Source organism: Corythoichthys intestinalis, chromosome 12 (genome assembly GCF_030265065.1).
Source record: "Corythoichthys intestinalis isolate RoL2023-P3 chromosome 12, ASM3026506v1, whole genome shotgun sequence".
NCBI lineage: Eukaryota > Metazoa > Chordata > Actinopteri > Syngnathiformes > Syngnathidae > Corythoichthys > Corythoichthys intestinalis.
The window spans coordinates 10,959,670-10,982,887 of record NC_080406.1 but is presented as its reverse complement, the minus strand read 5'-3'; the positions used below and the strand labels follow the sequence as shown (position 1 = coordinate 10,982,887).

Here is a 23,218-nt window from a genome sequence, read left to right as displayed (position 1 = left end):
CACCGTACTTGTGTGTCTGTTTGGCCGAGCGCGTTACCGACTGCGTCACAGTCACGTGACAGACACTATAAAGAGCTGCGCGCGTTCCGGCTCATTAGAGAGAGTGCACGAGAGTTCAGCACAGTTACAGCTGGACACAGCAATTGAGCTAGCGACTCTATAAACATTGCAGACCGCTTCAATATGCTATTTATTCAGTGTTTATTTGCTGTTAATCTATTAGGAATAATTCCAAATGACGAGCATTAGTTAGCATAACAAAAGAAGATGTTCTTTATGGGTACATAAATCAGTGGCGCCTCCAGAAATTTTTCATAGGGGTGGCCAGATGGGGCCACTAAAAATCTTGGGGTGGCCAAAAATAAAAGCCATAATTTCAGGTTTTCATTATATTATTGCAGTAAAAAGGTCAGGGGAAAACTATCAGAAAGACTTAAGGACACGGCTACTGATATACTTTGGTGTATTGTGTAATATTTGATGTTACTAATGATTTAATGTGCATAGTCCATAACTGTCCAGTCAACATTTTGAGTTCCACAACAATTCTGTTTTTATTGCGTTGTGTATATATTAGGCATAAGGTGTACATTTAACTAGGGCTGTCAAACGATTACAATTTTTAATCGAGTTAATCACAGCTTAAAAATTAATTAATTGTAATTAATCGCAATTCAAACCATCTCTGAAATATGCCATATTTTTCTGTAAATTATTGTTGGAATGGAAAGACAAGATGGATATATAAATTCAACGTACTGTATATAAGTACTGTATTTGTTTATTATAACAATAAATCCACAAGATGGCATTAACATTCTTTCTGTGAAAATGATCCACGGATAGAAAGACTTGATTCTTAAAGGATAAATGTGAGTTTGTTTTGTATATTATGACTAAATATTGCCATCTAGTCTATTTGTTGAGCTTTCAGTAAATGATACTGTAGCAACTTAACTGTTCTGCCCGGATGCACGATGGGAAGTGGTGCAACCATGACTGTGTGTGGTGGCTGCAAATGCTATATCTTCTCTGCGTTGGGTACACTACAGGATGTTAAGAAAAAGATCAACTCCTGTCATTCGTTCCCACGTCGCTTCCCACAATATTTATAGTTAGTGTAAGCTTTTGCCAATTAAAATCACGGCCCCAATGAATGCTTGTATCTAATCCACTCACTTGACACTGCCTCTTATCTCTGTATATAAGTAAAACGGCGCTATTGTAGGCTGTTTGCGGCAATGCGTGAGTGAGTCGTACCGCAAATTCGTTAATTACGATAAATATTTTCACGTGATTAAAAAAATTAATTACCGCCCGTTAATGCGATAAATTTGACAGCCCTACATTTAACAAAATAAAATAAATGCATTCATTTGGGATGAAATGTATAACTGATGCTACAACAATCTAACGATATACTGGCAAGCGGGGTGGCCAATGGGGTGGCCAACCAATTTATAGGGGTGGCCGTGGTGGCGCCACTGACATAAATCCATTCCATATTGATTGATAAAAAATGCATTAAAAAAAAAAAAATCAACATTCCTGAAAATAATCAACCATAGTAGCAACTGAAATAGCCTAGCTATGCTCCTATCAATGCAAGATGTATGAAGGTAAATATAAATATAGCCAGTATGTTATCCATGTACAAGAGCATAATAACATACCAAATCAAGCTCAGGGGATGTTTCAGGTACAAAGAATTGTGACAAAGGCTCTTCTGGGATCTTATATTCCGTTTGTGGAGGTCCCCTGCAGCATGCTGTTTTACACTTCCGTGAGACACTGCAAAAACTTTCCTGCCTGCCTTGCAGTTCGCGTTATAATCATAATCAGTGACTCTATTGAGCCACTCCAGTCTATTTTTTGGAGACGTTTCCCCTTTTGAGGATGACGTGGGGTGTCCTGAACTTCTAATGTTGAAGAGACATGTTAGTTTTGAAAACTCGCGGGGCGGTGCACTGAGCAGAGAGAGCGAGGTAACTAGGCAACGAACCCGGAAGTGGAGCGCAGTGCAGGGCAGACAGCAGCGGGCAGGCAGATAACTAGCTTGCTGTCTTTAATATCTCCTACCCTTTTTGTTCGTTATTGTTGGCTCAGTGGTCACTCATGAGCGCAGGTGTGTGTTTGTGTGTGACAGACGTGCATGGGCCGGGCGCACCACCGCCCGCCACGCAGGAGCCGTGTGTCAGCTCGGCGTGCTGTTTTGTTTTCTTGATTTATTGTAGTAGTGAATTGAGTCCCGAAAGTACTGTAATATCAGCCTTTAACCAGTGTTTAACCAGTTTATTTGTATTTTAAACATACTGTCGCCACTGAGTCAGTCACCGTTTTCGAGTCAATCATTTGAGTTCGCTGCCACAAATCAGTGAAGTACCAAGTCTTAGAGCTGCAAGTTTCTCAGTGATGTGGCTAACTTGGTCAGTCACCGTAATCATCAACTGAAACATCTACAAAATGGTCAGTAGCAGTATGCAGTGTTTGTCATGAGCCCGCAATCTTGAGCCAGTCACCCAAGTCCACAGATTCATTATCAGAATTATGCAATCACTATAAAGCATTTTGTGAAATGCGTTTAAAATACAGTAATCATCAAACAATTTTGCTAACACAATATCATTCAAGTGTGAAGGCCAACAAGCATCTTAATATTTCACAATGCTTGTAATAAAAACTCATTCAATGACATTGACAGCGACAGAAGTCAAATATCCATCCGCTTACAGAATAAGTATTAAAAACACCAATGCTGACCCGAAAACGATTGGACACATGGGTCAACAAAATGGACTGTGCCTCAAACCACATTTACTCAATGTGGAAATGGGAGCTCCACATCCAAATCTGTGTTGAACAAGCTCCTAGTCAGCTTCTGAAAACCAGCAGACTATACACAGTATGTTGTGGGCTCATTCATTCAAGTTCACGTTTCTGTAGGAGTTTTTTTCCATTTCTTCTGTCTCAATCCAAAAGCTTGGAGTGCTCTATCCGTGTAATCGTCCAGTCTGGCGCCACCCCTTTGGTAAACTCCCTTTGAAATCTGCAAGCATTCAAAGGAGGGGAAAAGCAACATTTCCAAAAAAGTATTTAAAAAAACAACATTATTACGCACTTCAATTCATTATCATTGTTGAAACTCACTCATAGTTAGCGGTTAGCAGCCTCTTGCTTTCCGCCTCCCCCTCTCCTCCGATGGCCACCTTAAAGACACGGGTTCCCTCCAGACTATCTTCTGGCAGACGGGCACTGGTCAGGTACCAGAAACGCATCAAAATACTCACAAACCGTCTCCCTGAAAGACAATACAGTAATAAGTACAAAAGTAAAACACTGTATTGCATTACAGTTTACAGGCTAACCCTTGTCATCGTAGTAGATCCCTACATCGCCCGGTGTGGTGTACATGAGCTCGTCAGGCCTCGCCAACAACGCCGTCTTGTAGTTTGGCGGGAGAAGGCCGCATTTCTCCTCCAGCTTTCCTATTAACTGAAACAAAAACAAAAAAAATTAAATAACACCAGATTGATTGTACCACATACAGTGCTGGCCAAAATTATTGGCACCCCTGCAATTTTGTCACATAATGCTCAATTTCTCCCAGAAAATGATTGCAATTACAAATTCTTTGGTATTAGTATCTTCATTTATTTTGCTTGCAATGAAAAAACACATAAGAGAATGGAAAAAACCCCAAAATTAAATCATTATCATTTTCATCATCATTCAAAACTCATCATCAACTTGTAGAGAGTCAAGAATCTGCATTGGACAAGGTGGTGATGCTGGAACTTTTGTTTGGTACTGTTCCAGTGAGATTTACAAATATGACTGCCTGAAGAAAACATCAAAATTCCCTCAGTCCTTGATGATATGGGGCTGCATGTCATGCAAAGGCACCGGGGAGATGGCTGTGGTTAAATCTTCAATAAATGTACAAGTTTACATTGAAATTTTAGTAAGGGTGTAACGGTACATGTATTTGTATTGAACCGTTTCGGTACAGGGTGCTCGGTTCGGGACGGGGGCGTACCGAACGGGTTTCTGACGTAATGTAACATTTACTTTTCGAGGCTGTGAGTCGATCGGGTTACAGTTTCTTTGTGTAGATTATATTTACTCCGTCTTCTCTATTATAATGAGGACCAACACGGTAGGACAGTAAATAACCCAGAAACGTCAACAGCGCGACAACGTGACCGCTGCGAGAACGCAGTGAAACATGGGCGTTAAAGTCAATCAGCCAATGCACACCAGTCGCAGTGCGGCCGCGTGTTAGAAGCGTCCCAGAAGCTGCTCAAGGCGACGCACGCGAAAAGAACGGCAGAGTTTATTATTTGACGCAAGACGCGGCCCTCCTGCGTCAATACTACTAGCTAGGATCGGGCAGACCGGAAGTCACTCGTGCAAAAATACGATGGATCCGGTCGATTTTCAAACTAATATGCAATCGTAACCCACTTTTTGAGTCCATCAGATCTCCTGAGTGGTAGATCGGGGCACAGTTGACTTGTCTTTGTTGATTTACTGCTGTCTTCTCTGCTATAATAATAACCAACACTGCCCCGTGTTCAATACAAAACCCTCCTACCACAACAAAACAAGTAGGAACTAATATTCACATAGGAACTAAAGTTATACAACATAAAATATACAATATAAATGAATACTACATCACATTTGTAAAATATAAACACATAATAAAATAAATAATAGCCCATTTAAATAAAATAAATTGAAATGAGCTACAACACCTGTAATTAAATAATAAGAATAATACACAGATCCTGCTTTCACAATTAAATTTATTAATTTCTGTGTGGCGCTTTAACTTGAGAAAATCCACCAATAAAGCTTTTGAAAACCGTTCATAAGAAAAATGATTCATTGAGGAATTTCATTTGTAAAATATATATTAAAATCTTTGTCATTGGGATTGCTTTTCTCTTTAGCACAGGACTTTTTTCTTCTTTCTTTCAGAAAGAAAGCTGACCAATACGCGGGGTCTCAAAGGCAAATTGTTGTTGGATTATTATCTTTAAATACCCGCTACTTTTTGAGCAGAATTCTAGCTTTGTATAGGCTAATGTTCCTATTGTTGAAAGCAAAAAAGTGTGTAATAAACAACTAGCACATTTATATTTTGCATTTTGTTTTCTTATTGTACCGAAAATGAACCGGACCGTGACCTCAAAACCGTGGTATGTACCGAACCGAGATTTTTGTGTACCGTTACACCCCTAAATTTTAGACAGCTTTCTTATCCCATGCCACAGAGCTAAAACTATCAAAGCATTCCTTGGAGAAAGACTCATCCAGTCAATGTCATGGCCTGCAATTAGCCCAGATCTCAATCCTATTGAAAACCTGTGGTGGAAATTGAAAAAAATGGTCCACAGCAAGGCTCCGAACTGCAAGTATAATCTGGAAACTGCTATCAGAGAGTTGGGACCAAATTGATGAAGAATACTCATCAAGTCCATGCCTGAGAGACTGCAAGCTGTCATAAAAGCCTGAGGTGGTGCTACTAAATACTAGAGATGTGTTTTGATTGTTATTTCTTTGTTTGTTTCTCATGATTCCATATTTTTTTCCCTCAGAATGGAATGATTCCATATATATTTCCCTGCACTTTCTCTATAAAAGTAACAGTTACTGACCACCACAATGTTTTTATTCATGTCTTTTAGTGTTTCTGAATGCTAAAGAGTTGCACTTTTGAACTAATTCATTAATTTTTCAAGCTTTTTATCCGAGTTTGTTCTACATGATAAAATGGCTGAGTGAGTGCTCCTCCGAGACTGGTGATTCCATACTTTTTGCTAGGGGTTGTATATGGTTTTGATCCGTCTCGCAAAAATCAGATTGCCGTGCTTTGTGACTGTTTACACTACAAAAGAGCAATCCAGTTTCAATCTGAATGGGATAAAATCGGATTTGGGCTGCCAGTCTGAACAAGGCTTTTCATGCCTGATATTCCACACAATAGGTTCTGCTGCTGTGACGTCACAGTGCACTTACGTCATTGGCCACCAGCCCTTCGAGAGCAGCAAACTGACATTGTGACAGCAGCTTGGAAACATGGAAGAAAGCCTATAAGAAAAAACAGACAGTAAAATTACCAATGAATGATTAAATAATAATCCATACGATGCTAAAGCTTTATATTTGACTGACACTTGACGTGTAAAAATGAGAGAATTCTACAGTCACCTACAGCCCGGTAGTGCGTATAAGGTCAAGTGTATGTTCAATAACCTGTTTCGCCCCTTCCGTGAACTCCTCGATGTTGAACTCGGAATCAAAATAGGCTCTAATGAGGAAATAGTAGACCCGCGTTCGGAGCCAGATGAAAGGGTTGGGGATACCGACGACCACCACCTTCTGATGGGGCTTTGGGTCGCCGCGGTCGGAGCTGTACGCCCGCAGAGCAAGCGCTCCTCCGACTCCACACGGAGGTAGGACACATAACCGAGTTTTTATACACCGCTTTAGGTGGAAACTTTGGTGGTTTGTAAAGCGCCTAATCCCTGATGAGGAGGGAAATCTACAACAACTTCTTATTATGAAGTGCGCCATCTTGTGTCCACAGATTTCCGGTCTTTCAACTTCGAGCTTCCGGTTATTTATTTTTTTAATATATAAGTTTGTATTTTCTCAGTCAGTACGCATATTTAAAAGCATATTTGCATTCAATTACGATAGATTATTATTCCCTCAGATTTTATAGTCAATTTATAAGTGCATTTTGATGTTGAAGAACTATTGTATCGGTTGTTGTTTCTGTTAGAACATTCTGAACATAGCACACATTTTCCTGTCCGTCTTCATTTTTTTATTAAATATTTGGCTTTGAAAGTCTTAAAAAGTCCATTTAAATCTAAATTAAACTTTAATTAATAAAATGAAAAATAGTTACAAATGTGATAACGATTTCAACATTAATCCGAATTTGATGCAAGGTGGAACTCTTGTTGCTACCGGAAATTTTTGTTTGTGACACAAAAACAGAACAGCCTTGCACTGACTTGTGCAAGTGTGTTTTTGCTACAATTTTGTGACAATTTGTGTTCATATGGCGACTCAGAAGAAAATAGCAGTTCCGGTATTTACAGAGGTCGACCGGGATGTTTTTCTACAAAAGATTTATCCACAGGTAATACTGTCAACTTCACTCACTTCAACAGTATTGCTTTATGCTGCTTACATAGCAACTTTTTGCATTTAAGCAAACAGCATTATTATTTTCCAAAGCAAAATCAGTTTTTAATTTTAATCAATTACAAAAATAATCATTCTTTCATCAAGGACTACAGAAATTAGTCACTAGTTAATATTATTCAAAGCAACACAAGGTAACTTTTTAACCTTCATAAAATATTTTCATACCATTTGTGATGGTTTGTCGACTGACAACTAGTTGAATGACACCTCTTTATATCGTGAGGGGGTCTGTATGGCTTTCTCCGGCACTAATTAACTCTGAAGAAGGTTGCAGGAACATGGCCGCACACAAAAAAAAACCCCTCCCTTAATTGACTCAGAGTGAGCGTGAGCGGCGATTTGGCTTTTTTAAAATTGGCGTAAAACCAAAATGAAGAGAAGTTATCCTTCTGGAAGCGACAAAAGAAAGAAAAAAAAGCAGAAGAGGAGAAAAGAAAGCAAGACAGTGGTTACTGTAGTTTAATGTCCTATTGTAGTAGAAGCCGGGCACTTTGAGTGTCCTAAAAAGCGCTCTATGAGACCGAGGCGTTATTATACTTTTATTAAATATGCTATTGCTCCAAGTCCAACTGTCCCCCTTACTTGCACACGCTCGAAGGGCCCCATGTAGCTTGTTGCCTGGGGCCCCCGGGGATCCTTGCTACGCCTCTTGAGTACAGGATGACACTGTTGTACCCTCGAAGTGCAGGACAGCTTGTACTTGTTTGGATGTTAGTCGAGGTTCTTTATCCACCATCCGCACAATCTTTCGTTGAAATCTCTCATCAGTTTTTCTTTTCCGTCAACATCTAGGAAGGTTAGCCACTGTGCCATGGGCTTCACACTTATTTATGACACTGCGCACGGTAGACACAGGAGCAGTCAGGTCTTTCAAGATGGACTTGTAGCCTTGAGATTGCCCATGCTTCTTCACACTTTTGCTTCTCAAGTCCTCAGACAGTTCTTTGGTCTTCTTTCTTTTCTGTATGCGCAATGTGGTACACACGAGGACACAGGACAGCGGTTGAGTCAACTTTAATCCATTTTAACTGGCTGTACATATTTAGTTATTGCCACCACCTGTTATGTGCCACATGTAAGTAACAGGTGCTGTTAATCACACAAATTAGAGAAGCATCACATGATTTTTCAAAGGGTGTCGATACTTTTGTCCGGCCCATTTAGGGAGTTTTGTGTAAAATGATAATGATTGAATTTTTTTCCTATTTGCTTTTGTGTGTTTTCATTGCAAGCAAAATAAATGAAGATATTACTACCAAAACATTTGTAATTGCAATCATTTTCCGAGAGAAATTGAGCATTATTTGACAGAATTGCAGGGGTGCCAATACTTTTGGCCAATAGTGTACACATTAAACATTGGCCCGTCTTTCACTTGCTGGCGTGACGCCCCTCCCCAACCGAACTTTATGCCACACTAAGCCACACGGTTGCTAACCGTCATATGCTTTGTTTAGCCACAACTGGATTCATTACCTTATTACTTTTCATCCTTCACACAGTCGCTGGAAACAGAAATGTTGTTTAATCCATCTGCAGGCGATATTATGATTTTATGACACTATGCGGATGTGCGCTTGTCTTCATGGGAAACGCAGCGCTGGTCCTCATGGGAAACACTACCACTTTTGTCCACCGGCGTCGCTAAAATCAACCAAAACTGAAAAGTCATCAGGTGTTGCTTTAATGTTTACTTACAGCAGATTTACTTTTAAGAGGAAAACACACTGTGGACAAATTTTAGGTCAACAATGTCGCGAAACGATTCATCACTCATTAATTAATTTGATTATCGATTAGTTGCTCATTAATCATGGCATCCCCTATTTGAAACATATTTTTACTCCCAGCGTAAACCAGCCGTGCTGAGAGGCGTGTGTCTAGGTCCCTGTTTGGAGAAGTGGACCGTGGAGTATCTTGCCCAGAAAGGAGGCGACAAGGAAGTGAAGATCCATGTTTCTAGAGTGCCTCAGATGAACTTCCTTAACAGAAACTTTGTGTACAGGTGAGGCTTATCCATACCTGTCAACCCAAGGCAGTTGGCAATTTTACAAATAGTGACGTATGCCCTTACAAATTGATGGCTAATCTTACAACGTTTTATATAGCGTGCAATATGAAACAAAAATAAAACTCAATTTTTAAAATAATATGAATTTATTGGTAATATTGTCACATATAACCAGGTTCAATCAAACAGCAATACATCGTGATTACCAAAATTTAACAGTGACTTTTGTTATAATTGTGTCAGGAAAGCTCAAGTTTGAACTCCAAGACAAGTGTTACCTCGATAGCTCGGTTACAGAAATGAATACGACCCCAACCATGGATTGCTTTTCTTCGAAGGCTTTATAAACAAGAGCTCTTGGGTACAAAATGATGTGACCCAGCCAGAAGCTGTGATCACCCAGAAAGTACGAAGCTGTACAATAGAAGCTGGACATTTATACTGTTGAAAAGGGCGGTGCCGAAGCCCACCGTGAAACGAAATTTTACCAAGAAACGAAACTCATCATCTCACAAGCCTGGGTATTTTTCCATACAAAAACATCTTTGAGCTGAGACCTTGAGCACCGGTCCCGGCTGGAAAAACAATAAGAAAACTGTCCTCCCTTGTATTTATTCAGGGCATATTGAAAAACAGGAACATAACAGTCCATATTTGGGCATATGGTGATACAGTCAAGGCCATACAGTCAAGGCCATGAGAAGGCACACTCAACAGATTAATGCTATAATGTTCTCATGCAAGCATAACAAAAAGCATACAAAATATGATGTATAATGGTTGTGTTTTAAGCATGAATAAAATTCTCTCAGAAATTGTATGTAGCACTTTTGGCAATTTCTATCATGTCTTTTGATGGCTGCACTTCAGCTCGCAATTCAGTTTGACTTGAAGGTAGTTCGTTAGTGTGTCCATTTATAAATTAAAAAGGTCAAATGATAAAATTAGCTTACCAATGCAATCTTTGAGTCGGGGAACATGTCTTTTGCTAATTCTGAGAAGTGATCAGCAATAGTTGCAGGCAAATTGTGTTCGTCAACAAATTGGCAGAATAAAATCTCCGCTTTCGTCACTTTTGTTGGAATTCGCCCCCCCGGCCAAGCCACACGCTGGAGTGTGCCAACCTGGAAGGCGGATATTCCGCGTGTTCATATCTGATGTTAACCCTTTGTACTGACTCCATGTTCCAAAAGTTTGAAGCAGACTCACCGAAAGCAGGTTGACAATTTATTCGTCTACAATGGTCAAAAAACAAGGCAAAAACAGACGACGGAGGAACAATGCTAAATCCAAAACAAGGCTACATAGAAAATGTTTCCGAGCAGCAAATCTGTGTTATGTCAGTGTCGAGTGTTTTTTAAGTCCGTGGTGGAGTAGGCCGGGCCGAAGGTGTGTCCGGGCGTTGCTTTTGGGACCTTCCTTCTGTGGCCTGTTTTAGGCAGTTTAGGTTCGTGCGCAGATGGGACGTAGTTGTCACAGCGCCCGACGCTGGTCTTGACGTCCCAAGCGCCCGCTATTAACTTTGCTATCCGGGCTGGCGCTACTTGTTTTAGGACAAAGTGCGCTGGTCTTTGTCCTTGTTCGTTGTCGGGAGAACTGATTGCCCGTGACGCACACGTTGGGCTTCTGTGATAAGATGGCGTTGTGTATCTATTCTGCATCTTTAAACTATGGTGTGCTATTTATTTTATATTAAGTGTGTTAGAGTAGTGCAGTCCTACAGCAAGTATGAGAAATTATACTATTCCCTGATTGATTATATTACGTGTGTTCGAGTAATGCAAACAGTTAGACGGTGCCTACGAGAAACGGTACCATTTTTTCATTTCCCCCTCATGAGCTCCGATAAGGTGATTCACTTTACTGTGTCAAGGGCATGAAGTGAAGTCTGCCTAAACTATAGTTACATGAATGTGTTAGACTAATGCCTTTTTGACAATTGGTGTGTGCGAGAACGGTACCTAATCCCTTCACTTTTCATTCTGCAGACTGCAACTTTATGACCAGTGTTGTTAATCTTACTTTAAAAAAGTAATTATTACAGTTACAAATTACTTCTACTACAAAAAGTAATTGAGTTAGTAACTCAGCTACCTGAATGTAAGAGTAATTAGTTACTTGGCAAAGTAACTGGTGTTACCTTTCATGTTTTTTTTTTCATTTAAAAAAAAAAAAAAAAAAACCATAGTAACCTTTGCTATGTTTGGAAGTCATTTAATGTTGTGAATCAACCGTTAAAGTTGTTAAAACTGCTCCCGTTTTTGCATTAGTTCCCTTCTGTCTACCTTCCGCATGTGTAAGTTTTAAAACGGTTTCATCATTTAAAGATAGATTCAAGTCAAGATTTTGCTGGTTTATGAGTATTTTAGATAAAAAGTTACTTAGGTTCGCTTGGACGGTTCACTATAACAGAGCCTTTCTGAGAAGTCTACTGCTTTAAGAAGACAGTTGTTTACTAATGCTGCCGAGTCTGTCATTTCGCATCTAGTTCTATATTCATATCATATCTAGTGTAGCTTCAAGTGGGCGTAGATCGTAGGCTGTCGGCTACAGTCAGGAAATATTGGAGCCACCTAGCCTAGCATCGCGTTTGCAACAGCGTCACAACACTCTTCCCTCCTTCCCACTCCCGCTCTTCTTTCTCCGTGTCGCTACTTTTCTCGCGTCATTCAACCAACGTAGTAACGCACATTGTCTCGTTGCCGAAACGGTGACATAATCCAAACGGAGAAAAAAATATATAAAGCGTACAGATTTTGAACGTAGGGCGTACTCATTTAAAAATCAGTGCTCACTTGTACAAATTACGCCAAAACCGTAAAACTTGACATGTATGCTTATCTTCACTTTCTCACTAAAGAATATACGTACGCTGATAGTCAAAAGTTGTCAACATGTCTCACGGGTGGCAGGACTCTTCCTTTCGATGAGTTCGTGAGGAGGACATCAGAGGAGAAACATGCAGACTTCTTCTTGTGCGAGGTACATCTGGATCCAGTTGATCATGTGACAATCTGACGAACCCTTAATATCAAAAGTTTCATTTCAGGATGAGAGCTATTACCTTCGGTCCCTGGGAGAAGATGTCCGAAAGGTATTCAAAAAAACATTTTCATCAATTCCTAGTAAATCTGAAATTAGTATACAACAGTGTTTTTTCCCTCAGGATCCCGCCGACTTGCGCAAACAGTTTCCCGAGCTAGCCGACGACTTCCACATCCCCGACTTCTTCGAGCCAAGTAACTTCTTTTCCAGCGTGTTCCGCATCAGTTCCCGCCATCTGCAGCTGTGGACGCACTACGACGTAAGTGCAGCAGCCAGGCCGCAAATAACCTTGACTGTTTAAGATTCATGCCTTAAACTTTCCAGGTGATGGATAACCTTCTGGCTCAGGTGACGGGGAGGAAGAGAGTGGTTCTCTTCAGCCCCCAGGATGCATTGCACCTCTACATGACAGGCAAGTACAAAAATAGCGTACCGCGTGTAACACGTCACCTTTGCTCATTAATATTCATGACGTTAGCAACTGTTGCTAGGGGGGTCAAACTCGCATTTGTCCCTCATGCTAGATGCATGTAAATAGTATACGAACGAGATGTTCACTGAGCTAAACCTACCAAATCTGTCCGAAAATGATGTCCTTGGTGACAAATTCACTGGTAAAGATGTGGAAGAACATACAAATATTAAGTTAGAGATGGCTTGAGTGTCGAGGGTCGAAAAAGACTGGAAAAAGAGCCGACTCGATCCAGAGGTAGCTTTTTATCGACACCTTTTTCTCGTGTGCATTGCCTTACGCCACTGTCAATGACATTCTCCTGTTTCAACATGCTATTCTTTACCACCACATGCCCTGTTTTTCTTCTATAATACCGTATTTTCACGACCATACGGCGCATCGTATTAAAGAGCATATGACACGAGAAAAAAAGTCTTAAATGGCATTATTATGTGAATTAGAATCATATTTTGAGACGATTCGACTATATACAACAATTTAGCAAAGCACAGATGACGAAAAATTAGTCTTTTAATCTGCCGGTTAGCCACGCCTACCATTATAGGGCTTTAGCGTCCCCAACAGGTGGATGACGTCAGCGGTAGACTGGACTCATCGGTTTTACTATTCAGCCCATTGAGGGGGAATTATTCAGAACGAGGAAAACGCGATGAAGAGAGCCGCAAAATGTCATTGTTTCAGTCTCTCTACTACAATATTTTTACAGGATATTCTTTTTATCCAAGTATTTTTCCCCAATAGCTATATAAATGGCTTGAGAAGGACCAGTCAGCCCGTCGAGGGGGAACTATTCACAACGAGGAAAACGCGACAAGAGAGAGCGGCAAAATGTCATTGTTTCTGCCTCTTTACTTCAATATTTTTACAGGATATTCTTTTTATCCAAGTATTTTCCCCAATAGCTATATAAATGGCTTGAGAAGGACCAGTCAGCCCGTTGAGGGGGAAATATTCACAACGAGGAAAACGCGACGAAGAGAGCGGCAAAATGTCATTGTTTCTGTCTCTTTACTTCAATATTTTTACAGGATATTCTTTTTATCCAAGTATTTTCCACAATAGCTATATAAATGGCTTGAGAAGGACCAGTCAGCCCGTCGAGGGGGAACTATTCACATCGAGGAAAACGAGACGAAGAGAGCGGCAAAATGTCATTGTTTCTGTCTCTTTACTTCAATATTTTTACAGGATATTCTTTTTATCCAAGTATTTTCCCCAATTGCTAAATAAATGGCATGGTCATGACAAATAACAGTCTTGTGCTGAATGGAATATGAAATAATAAAAATGCATTTATTCAGGACGACATGGCAAAATTCCATAATGGTCAAAACTGTCGACTTCATCTTTACTGTCGCACCTCCCGAACGATATTTTATGACACCTAAATCGGACATATGTCATTTCCCTTCCCCGGCTTCGGAGAATGTAAACAAACCAGAAGGCGTGACAGCTAGCCGACATGCTAACCCGAACCGAGTGATGTTTCAAAGTCTTCGAAGCGGAAAGTCACACATAACTATCCTGGATTATTTGACATGACGACCCGGTGTTGTGCCGAAAAATAGCCGCCCCGCACAACACCGGCGGAGAGCAATTTACAGTTCGTTCCCCGGAGGAGGGTGGCTGGAGTTCTTGTGCAGCTAACGTGCTGCTGCTAATGAGCATTAGGAGAGCTTTTTACATGCCTATCAATGATCAAACGTAAGTAGTCCTTCATTTAAAGAAAGTTTGTAGTGTTTACTTTGTAATCGCTGTATTCGTATTTGACATAATACAAAACAAGATGTTTACTCACTTCCTCGTAAGTCCAATGGTCCCACAGTAAATATCCACGGTGAATGGGAACCTTTTGAAACTCCAAAAAAGTGCATACGCCTCTCCCTCATACAGAATGATTTTTTCTGCAGCCGTTTGGCTGGCGTTAGGAGAAAAATAAACGTATTAATCCACAAAATCTGCTGAATCCTTCGTCCTCATACACAACAGTACACTGTAGCGTGAAGAGACGTCTTCTACCGTACACGTCACAGCGCCCTCCTCCTCAATGCAAGACCGAAGCCGGAAGTCACTCATTTTCATGGCGCGGGATTCAAAAAACTAAATAAAAATAGCGATCGCTTCCACACACATCCAAGCGGCCCATATCATTCAGAGGCATAAAATACCACGTGTATTATGAAATAAACATGCTTTTTTGTGTCACAGGCACTTTAAAGGGCGCATTCAAATTCTTGTGTGCTATTTTTGTATTTAACACGCACACAGGCCGCACCGGATTATTGGGCGCGTGGGCGTGCATGCATGCACTGATGCTAAAACATACAGTAGCATTCACGCTAGCTTGCACGCTAGCAAACACACGAACGTATCAAAAAAAAGGCAGCGGAAGCAAAACTGAGTTCGATTGTACTTTATTAAAGAATTTTAATAAGCACTCACATTTTTTTGTCAATCCACAAAGCCATCAAAGTCCTCATCTTCTGTATCTGACATGAACAGCTGGGCTAGGTGTCCATCAAACACGCCAGGTTCCCCCTCTTCGTTGTCCGAGTCAGTCTCATTGCCATGAGGCTCCTCCTCGGAAATAATGCCGGCTGTGTGCAAGCCGACACATTAGCCCAAGCATCCACAATCCATTCGCAAATTGTGGCGTAACTCGCCCGGCGTTGCCTTACAGTCTTTGTAAAACTGTGTTCGCCATTCGTCATCCATTGCTCCCACGCCGCACGCGACTTGACTTTCAACGCCCTGTTTACAGCGATGTCCAGCGGTTGCAGTTCCTTTGTCAAGCCTCCCGGAATGATGGCTAGCTCCGAGTTCATCAGGCGGACTTCGTTTTTCACACCAGGTGTGAGATGTGCGTGCATGGAGTCACAGATCAAGAGGGATGGTGAAACATGGAAAAAACCATCCGGTTGCTTCACGTAAACCTCCCTCAGGCACTCTCTCATTTTCTCCTCGTCCATCCAGCCCTTTTGATTGGCTTTCACGACGACTCCTGCAGGAAACTTTTCTTTCGGCAACGTCTTCCTTTTGAAAATCACCAGTGGTGGCAGTTTCTGTCCATTCGCATGGCAGCTAAGCACAACAGTAAAAGATGAGTTCTCGTGCCTCGTTGTGCGTATCACTACCGTGCTGGCCCCTTTCTTCTCCACGCTGTGGCTCACCGGGTTGTCAAAAGTGAGTGGCACCTCGTCCATGTTCGTGATATGCTTCGGCTGGATGCGTTTGTCGGTAATCTTTTTGCTGCGGTAGGAGCGGAAGATGGTCAGCTTTTCCTTGTAATCAGCTGGAAGTTGCTGCGCCAATGTACAGTGGGGAGAACAAGTATTTGATACACTGCTGATTTTGCTGGTTTTCCCACTTGCAAAGCATGTAGAGGTCTGTAATTTGTATCATAAGTTCTCTTCAACTGTGAGGGACGGAATCTAATACAAAAAACAGAAAATCACGTTGTATGATTTTTAAACGATAAATTTGCATTTAATTGCATGAAATAAACATTTGATACATCACAAAAATTGAACTTAATATTTTGTACAGAAACCTTTGTTTGCTATTACAGATACCAAACGTTTCCTGTAGTCCTTGACAAGGTTTGCACACACTGCAGCAGGGATTTTGGCCCACTCCTCCATGCAGATCTTCTCCAGAGCCTTCAGGTTTCGGGGCTGCTGCTGCTGGGCAACACGGACTTTCAGCTCCCTCCATAGATTTTCTATCGGGTTCAGATCTGGTGACTGGCTAGGCCACTCCAGGACCTTAGATGCTTCATACGGAGCCACTCTTTCGTTGCCTTGGCTGTGTGCTTTGGCTCGTTGTCATGCTGGAAGACCCAGCCACGACCCATCTCACTGAAGGAAGGAGGTTGTCAGCCAAGATCTGGCGATACATAGCACCATCCACCCTCCCCTCAATATGGTGCAGTCGTCCTGTACCCTTGGCAGAGAAGCAGCCCCCCAAAAAATGATGTTTCCTCCTCCATGTTTCACGGTTGGGATGGTGTTCTTGGGGTTGTACTCATCCTTCTTTTTCCTCCAAACACAACGAGCCGAGTTTAGACCAAAAAGTTCAATTTTGGTCTCATCCGACCTTATGACCTTCTCCCACTGCTCCTCTGGATCACCCAGATGGTCAGTGGCAAACTTCAGACGTGTCTGGATATGTACTGGCTTCAGCAGCGGGACCTTTGCGTGCGCTGTAGGATTTTAATCCATGACGGCGTAATGTGTTTCCGATGGTTTTCTTCGAAACTGTGGTTCCAGCTCTCTTCAGGTCATTGACCAGGTCCTGCCGTGTAGTTCTGGGCTGATCACTCACCTTCCTCATGATCAATGATGCCCCACGAGGTGAGATCTTGTATGGAGCCCCAGAACGAGGCAGATTGACCGTCAACTTGAACTTCTTCCATTTTCTAATAATCGCTCCAACAGTTGTTACCTTCTCACCAAGCTGCTTGCTTATTTTCCTGTAGCCCATCCCAGCCTTGTGTAGGTGTATTATTTTATCCCTGATGTCCTTACACAGCTCTTTGGTCTTGGCCATTGTGGAGAGGTTGGAGTTTGTTTGTTTGAGCATGTCAACAGGTTCTTTTTTACAGGTAACAAGTTCAAACAGGTGCAGTTACTTCCGGTAGTGAGTGGACAACAGGAGGGGTTCTTATAAAAGAACTCAGAGCCGAAATATTTACGAGTTGGTAATGTATCAAATGCTTATTTCATGCAGTTAAATACAAATTTATTAGAGATGCACGATAATATCGGTCACCGATAATTATCGGCCAATAATGGCAATTATGACGTCACACAGATAATCCGGATAAAACGAAATTCAACCGATAATGCAATCCAATAATTATATACTTGATTTAGCCACCAAATGTGCGCAATCAACAGTTTTGTCCAATTCTGCTGGTTTTAAGGAGGTGTTTTTGCAGTGTAGTAATGTGATATATATTAGGAATGGCTTAGTTTTAAAGGCATTTTTGTGCAACTTGGGTGTTTACTCTCTAAGACAGTAATAGTTGCCAAAAGCTTACCATTACACAATGTCATTGCCATTGTTTAGTTGTTGGAATTTACTACTTGTTCACATTTGATGTGGAAAAAAAATAGCACTAAATTACATTTTTGCACAGTAACATTTGATCTTTGTATACTTTAAAATTGTACATACATATTTGAATAGAATTATCGGCGTGACATTATCGGTTACCGGGTGGAAGGGGCTGGAAATTATCGGTTATCGATATCGGTTGAAAAATGTATTATCGTGCATCACTAAAATTTATTATTTAAAAATTATACAATGTGATTTTCTGGATTTTTGTATTAGATTCCATCCCTCACAGTTGAAGAGAACTTATGATACAAATTACAGACCTCTACATGCTTTGCAAGTGGGAAAACCAGCAAAATCAGCAGTGTATCCAATACTTGTTCTCCCTACTGTAGTTCTTGTCCGGATGGAAAGATGACGCCGTTTTGTGAATCGAAAGCACCAGGACGGACCTCCTCGAAAATGTTCAATTTTCATCTCTTGCGCCAGCGTGTGTGCCTTCATTCGCATGGTGACTGTCGAGACGCTTCTCCCAGCTGCTCTTTGGTTGTGAATCCACCTCTCGAGTTCATTTTCCAGGTGAGGCCACTTCGCTTTATTTCCGCGGAAACTCAGCTTTGTTTTCTTGACTTGGCTTAGCTCGTTTTCAGCTTTCTCCACTTGCGAACCATTGACTCGTTGATGCTGAATTGTCTCCGCGGCTCGATTTCCATGTTGCTTCGCGTAGCTGGTCGCTTGGAGCTTGAACTGGGCTTCGTAAGCATGTCTTTTCGTCGGAGTTGCCATTTTTGGGCATCTTGATTCAAACAGAAGTTGATTTGCCCAATACATGTAACTCAATTTTATACGGTACCTAATGGCGGCCCGCCCCCTATGATGAGCACCATTCACACCTCTAATGGTTCTCATGCTGCTTTCACTCACGTCTGCCTTTGGTACACATATTGGGCGCACTGCATTATTAGGCGCCCAGCCCATTTTGGAAAAGAATTTTGACTTTTAGGTGCGCCTTATGGTCGTAAAAATACGGTACATCCTCGGGTCATCTTACGTCTCTGTCCGTTCTTGGGGATAATTTGGGCCTTAGCACCCACAGGCGCGAAGGCCCTATTGGAATGCAAAGGATTATTATTATTCTTTTTTCAGGGCAAATGAAATTGGCCAGTTTGGAGGCATGAACATGCACGAAAACTCACCAAAATTTGCACATACATGCGGCTTTGTTTAAATTTCAATATTCTTGCGACGTTACAAAAAAATGTTACAAAATGGCTCAGTGGTGCCCCTTCGAAATGTAAGAAAAGGCCTCTCCATTTAGGTTTTTTCAACATAGAGCGATGAAATTTGGGGAGTCGATACCCTATGCAAAAGTGCTCCAAAAAGTCTCTTGCACCCATATTCAATACCTAACAGGAAATTCGGTGTTTTGGATCGAATGTGAATTTTTTTTATCGATTTACAGGGTGCACATTTGAGACCATGTCGCCCGGGGAGTTAGTTGGATCCTTCTCAAAATTGGCGAGACTGTTCATGAGACATATGAGATCCTAAGTTTTCAAAATGGTACATTTTCATTCATGGGGTGCCAAACTTGACCGTTTTTCTGGCAAAACCACAAATTCAGTAAATGACTAATAGCGTCTTGATACAACGTTCAATCTTTTTCAAATCTGGCATGTATGTGGAAAAAAATAGGCGAGTTTCGAGCAAGTTAGGTTCTCATGAGAAGATGAAAAGGGGACGATCTGCCACAACCCTGACCTGCGTGCTGTCAGAGTTTGCGTGACGTCCGTGATGCGTCAAACTGCTAAGGGCCGTTCAGTCCTGCTTGCAGGCGTAGTTTGTACTGCTATTTTTGTGTAGCGATCGCAAATGCTACTCAGTGATAGCCAACGAACACTTTTAAAATTTTCATTAATAACAAATCTTAATTCTAATAATTTATTTACACTTCCCCCTACTAAGGTTGTTTCTTTACAACAGAAAAAGTAAAGCTGTTAAATCTAGAACCTACCCGTAGGCATGAACAGGCTTACTACAAAAAGACCAAGGCCAAAAATGGCTAATTTATTTAAATATCCGTATTTTAGAAAAATAGGCCTACATGATGTGTTGAATGTGTGAATGTCATGAATGTTTACTGCATACGAAGGAAAATGGCTTCACCTTGCTGGCATTAAACTGGTCTTTTGGACATCCGCACAAGTTGATCCATTGTTCACATTTTTTCCTCGAGTTTTTGGCTTCGGGAAATGTATAAAGAAAACATCCTTCATATGTGGTTGGTCGTAATGTAGAGTCATTTCTACAAGTTCCATAGCAGCAGTGTTTACTCAGTATGTTCTTTTTTAAAGATTACCAGCAGAAAACAAGCAGTACTAGCATGGGTTGTGTGCAAACGCGCTTCTATGTTGACCCTCCCTTCCAGTTGACGACGTCACGCAGCCTTGGGGTCTAAAAATAGCATTCATGCGGTACGCTATTGTGAGTTTGGCATGTGGGCTCCCTCTTGTGGTATGTGAAAAAATTGCCTTGCGTATGTTCATTGATTCCACCTAATAGGCAGAAATGGGTAGTAATGCATTACATTTACTCAGTTACAGTTACCTGAGTAATGCATTTACTCTGTTACAATTACTTGAGTACATTTTTGAGAAAACTGCACTTCTTAGAGTAGTTTTACCACACAATACTTTACTTGAGCAGATTTGTGAAGACGAAACACTACTCTTACTCTGCTTCTTTGGCCAACACTAAAGTCACTTTTTTCCTCTTTATTCTACATATTGAATTTATTTTTGCCAGACATGCCAACAGTAGCCGTCTCAGTTTCACCAATGAGACGTCGCAACAATAACCACATGACTCCATTATACCAATCAGAGGCAACAATGTTTTTTCTCCACTGGAGGGCACTAATGCTCTTTGGACAGGTGATGTTTCATAGTTCTGGTCTGAATTCCATGATTTTTGTGTTATCTTTTTGGTCTAATATGGTCATATAATAGGTTATAGTACAGTAAAATAATAGCCGTTCATGTAGATGAAGTTGTGCTGAGGAAAAAAAAAATACCATTAATTTAAAAAAAAAATCATATTGTAACCAGTTACTCACAATGTTACTCATTACTTGAGTATTCTTTTAAACGAATACTTTTTTTGCTTGTACTTGAGTACATTTTTGGGTGACTACTTTTACTTGAGTAGTATTATTTAGAAGCAATGCTACTCTTACTTCAGTAAAATTTTGGGCTACTCTACCCCCCTCTGCCATTAGGTGACAAATCAGAAGTCTTAGAAATTGACTCGCCGGACGTGAACTTGTATCCCGAGTTTGTGAAGGCCACGAGATATGAATGCGTGCTGGAGCCTGGAGATCTGCTCTTTATTCCTGGTAAGACTGCCATAATTTCATTAGTACTATCCATTTTCTAATTCCTTTGTTTGGCAGCCATGTGGTTCCACAACACCCTGGCGCTCCAATTCGGCGTGGGCGTCAACATATTCTGGCGCGAGTTACCCGCCGACAGCTACGACAAAAAGGACCCTTACGGCAACAAAGACCCAGTAGCCGCCGGCCGAGCCCTTCAAGCTCTAGAGAGAGCGTTGCATTGTCTGGACGAACTGCCGCCCCAGTACCGAGACTTTTACGGACGCCGCATGATTCAGAGAATCCGCGAACGGACATTCTGCAACCGTACAAGTCCAACGGCGGCTTTGGAGTGATTTTCCCTTGATAAAGTTGGATTGAAACACTGGCAGAACTTAAAGCTGTGAGGAAAAATGTTTGGACTTTGTTACCCATATGCTGGGGATACTTGTATTGGTTTGGGGCTTATTTGGTTCCCTCATAGGTGTTCACCAAAGTACACCACCTTGTAGTTTTTTTGTTTGTTTCTTCTTTTTTTTTTTTACATTTGTTGATTTTGTGTCATCTAAACAAGTAAAACTGGACCTGCAAGTTACCCAAAGCTCCCAGCAATCAAAAGTAAACTGAAAGTATTTTATATCTGAATCTGATAAGCCTATGTGTGGTTTCTTCAACTTGGCCCAAAGAATCAGAGAGCAAGAAACTAACCACGCTTATGTTTAAAAAAAAAAAAAAGTATTACAATGGGAGTTTTTCCCAAAATATGAGCAGTCACCTTGCTGATTTAATCATCTTTTGGTCATCATTAACATAAAATACAGTGAGACACAGTGGCGCCATGCAAATCAAACAAACCTCAGTCGATTGTTTCCTGGCCTCTCACGAACAGCAAGGACAACCCAAAACATTGACGCGGTGAGACAATCTGTTTTGAGATCTCGCCGACGGTCTGCCCGCAAACACGCATCTACTCTTGGGTTGTCTGCTCGTTCTGTGAGACGAATCCTCCATGAAGAATTGAAATTTCATCCCTACAAATTAGCAATGGTGCAGGAACTTAAAGGGTATGTAACGGCAAAGGGGGTGTGAGACATCAATAGAACCGTTATGTGCCAAGATAACAAATATTGATAAAGTTAACAAAAAAATCAATCACATTAATGAGCAATTATCGAAAATGACGAACCTTTCCGAAAGTGTTCTGTAAACAGCCGAATGGGGCGGCAACGTCACAACAAGTGATTGACAGTCGAGGCGGAGCCAGGTGCCATTGTTTTTTATCGACGAGAGAGTAGCGTTCGGGTTTGTTTGACCAAAACATCACTAAAATGGTTCAAAACTGATGTGCTATGTGGTGTACAAATAGCTATTTATCGGAATATAGTATCCATGAGTTCCCGAACGCGAAAAAAAAAAAAGCTGGACTACGCAGACAATGGGTAAAGTTCGTCCGTGCAAAGAGGGCTAATTTTCTAGACCCAGCCTCCGGCACGGTTTTCTGTTATTTTCCTACCTGAAAGCTTCTCGAACTATGGACAAGTGAAATCGGGTTTTGCTGCAAGATTGCTGCTCAAAGCAGATACGGTGCCCACCATACACCAGCCACCTAAATGTCCCGAGATATCAAGAAAGAGGACGATGACTGGCAAAGGAGGCTAAGGCTAAGCAAAGGAGGGGAGCAGCCAAGCTCGAAATGGCCAGAGTGAGTACTCTTTTATAATAAAAAAAATATCACGCATTGGATACAGTACTGGACACATGTATAAATTATCGCTCGTAAAATATATAGAACAAATCCTCTGATCCCATTTATATTTGTGTCTGTTGGCAGAGCGAAAAACTATGATAGCGCAATAAATGATAATTATTCTATACATTATTTTGCGGTCACGGTGTATCAGCTTCACAAAAAGAAATGCAAAAAATATCATTCGTTGTTTCCCACACGATCTGCTGCCGATGTTTCATCAGTGTCATTGCTCCCCTCAATGACCGTTTCTTTACGCTGCATTGGCGTTCGTTTGGGCTC

The 23,218-nt window shown here is 41.2% G+C and overlaps 2 protein-coding genes across 3 annotated transcripts; one reads left to right on the top strand and one right to left on the bottom strand.

The window, feature by feature from the left end:
• Nucleotides 1–2,306: 2,306 nt before the first annotated feature.
• Nucleotides 2,307–6,597, bottom strand: maip1 (matrix AAA peptidase interacting protein 1). The gene is made up of 5 exons (XM_057853370.1): nucleotides 6,262–6,597; nucleotides 6,025–6,096; nucleotides 3,366–3,492; nucleotides 3,148–3,298; nucleotides 2,307–3,046 (listed from the first exon to the last, which is right to left on the bottom strand). The coding sequence occupies exons 1-5, from the start codon at nucleotides 6,580–6,582 to the stop codon at nucleotides 2,968–2,970; spliced, it is 750 nt and encodes a 249-aa protein (XP_057709353.1). The 5' UTR covers nucleotides 6,583–6,597; the 3' UTR covers nucleotides 2,307–2,967.
• Nucleotides 6,598–6,985: 388 nt separating this feature from the next.
• Nucleotides 6,986–21,840, top strand: tyw5 (tRNA-yW synthesizing protein 5). 2 transcript variants are annotated; one of them, XM_057853368.1, is made up of 8 exons: nucleotides 6,986–7,159; nucleotides 9,078–9,232; nucleotides 12,151–12,220; nucleotides 12,288–12,332; nucleotides 12,390–12,542; nucleotides 12,608–12,695; nucleotides 21,097–21,213; nucleotides 21,271–21,840. In XM_057853368.1, the coding sequence occupies exons 1-8, from the start codon at nucleotides 7,079–7,081 to the stop codon at nucleotides 21,543–21,545; spliced, it is 984 nt and encodes a 327-aa protein (XP_057709351.1). In that variant the 5' UTR covers nucleotides 6,986–7,078; the 3' UTR covers nucleotides 21,546–21,840. The 2 variants fall into 2 exon arrangements, with proteins under 2 accessions (XP_057709351.1, XP_057709352.1); XM_057853369.1 differs by having other exon boundaries at nucleotides 6,987–7,159; nucleotides 12,405–12,542; nucleotides 21,271–21,838.
• The last annotated feature ends 1,378 nt before the right edge of the window (nucleotides 21,841–23,218 follow it).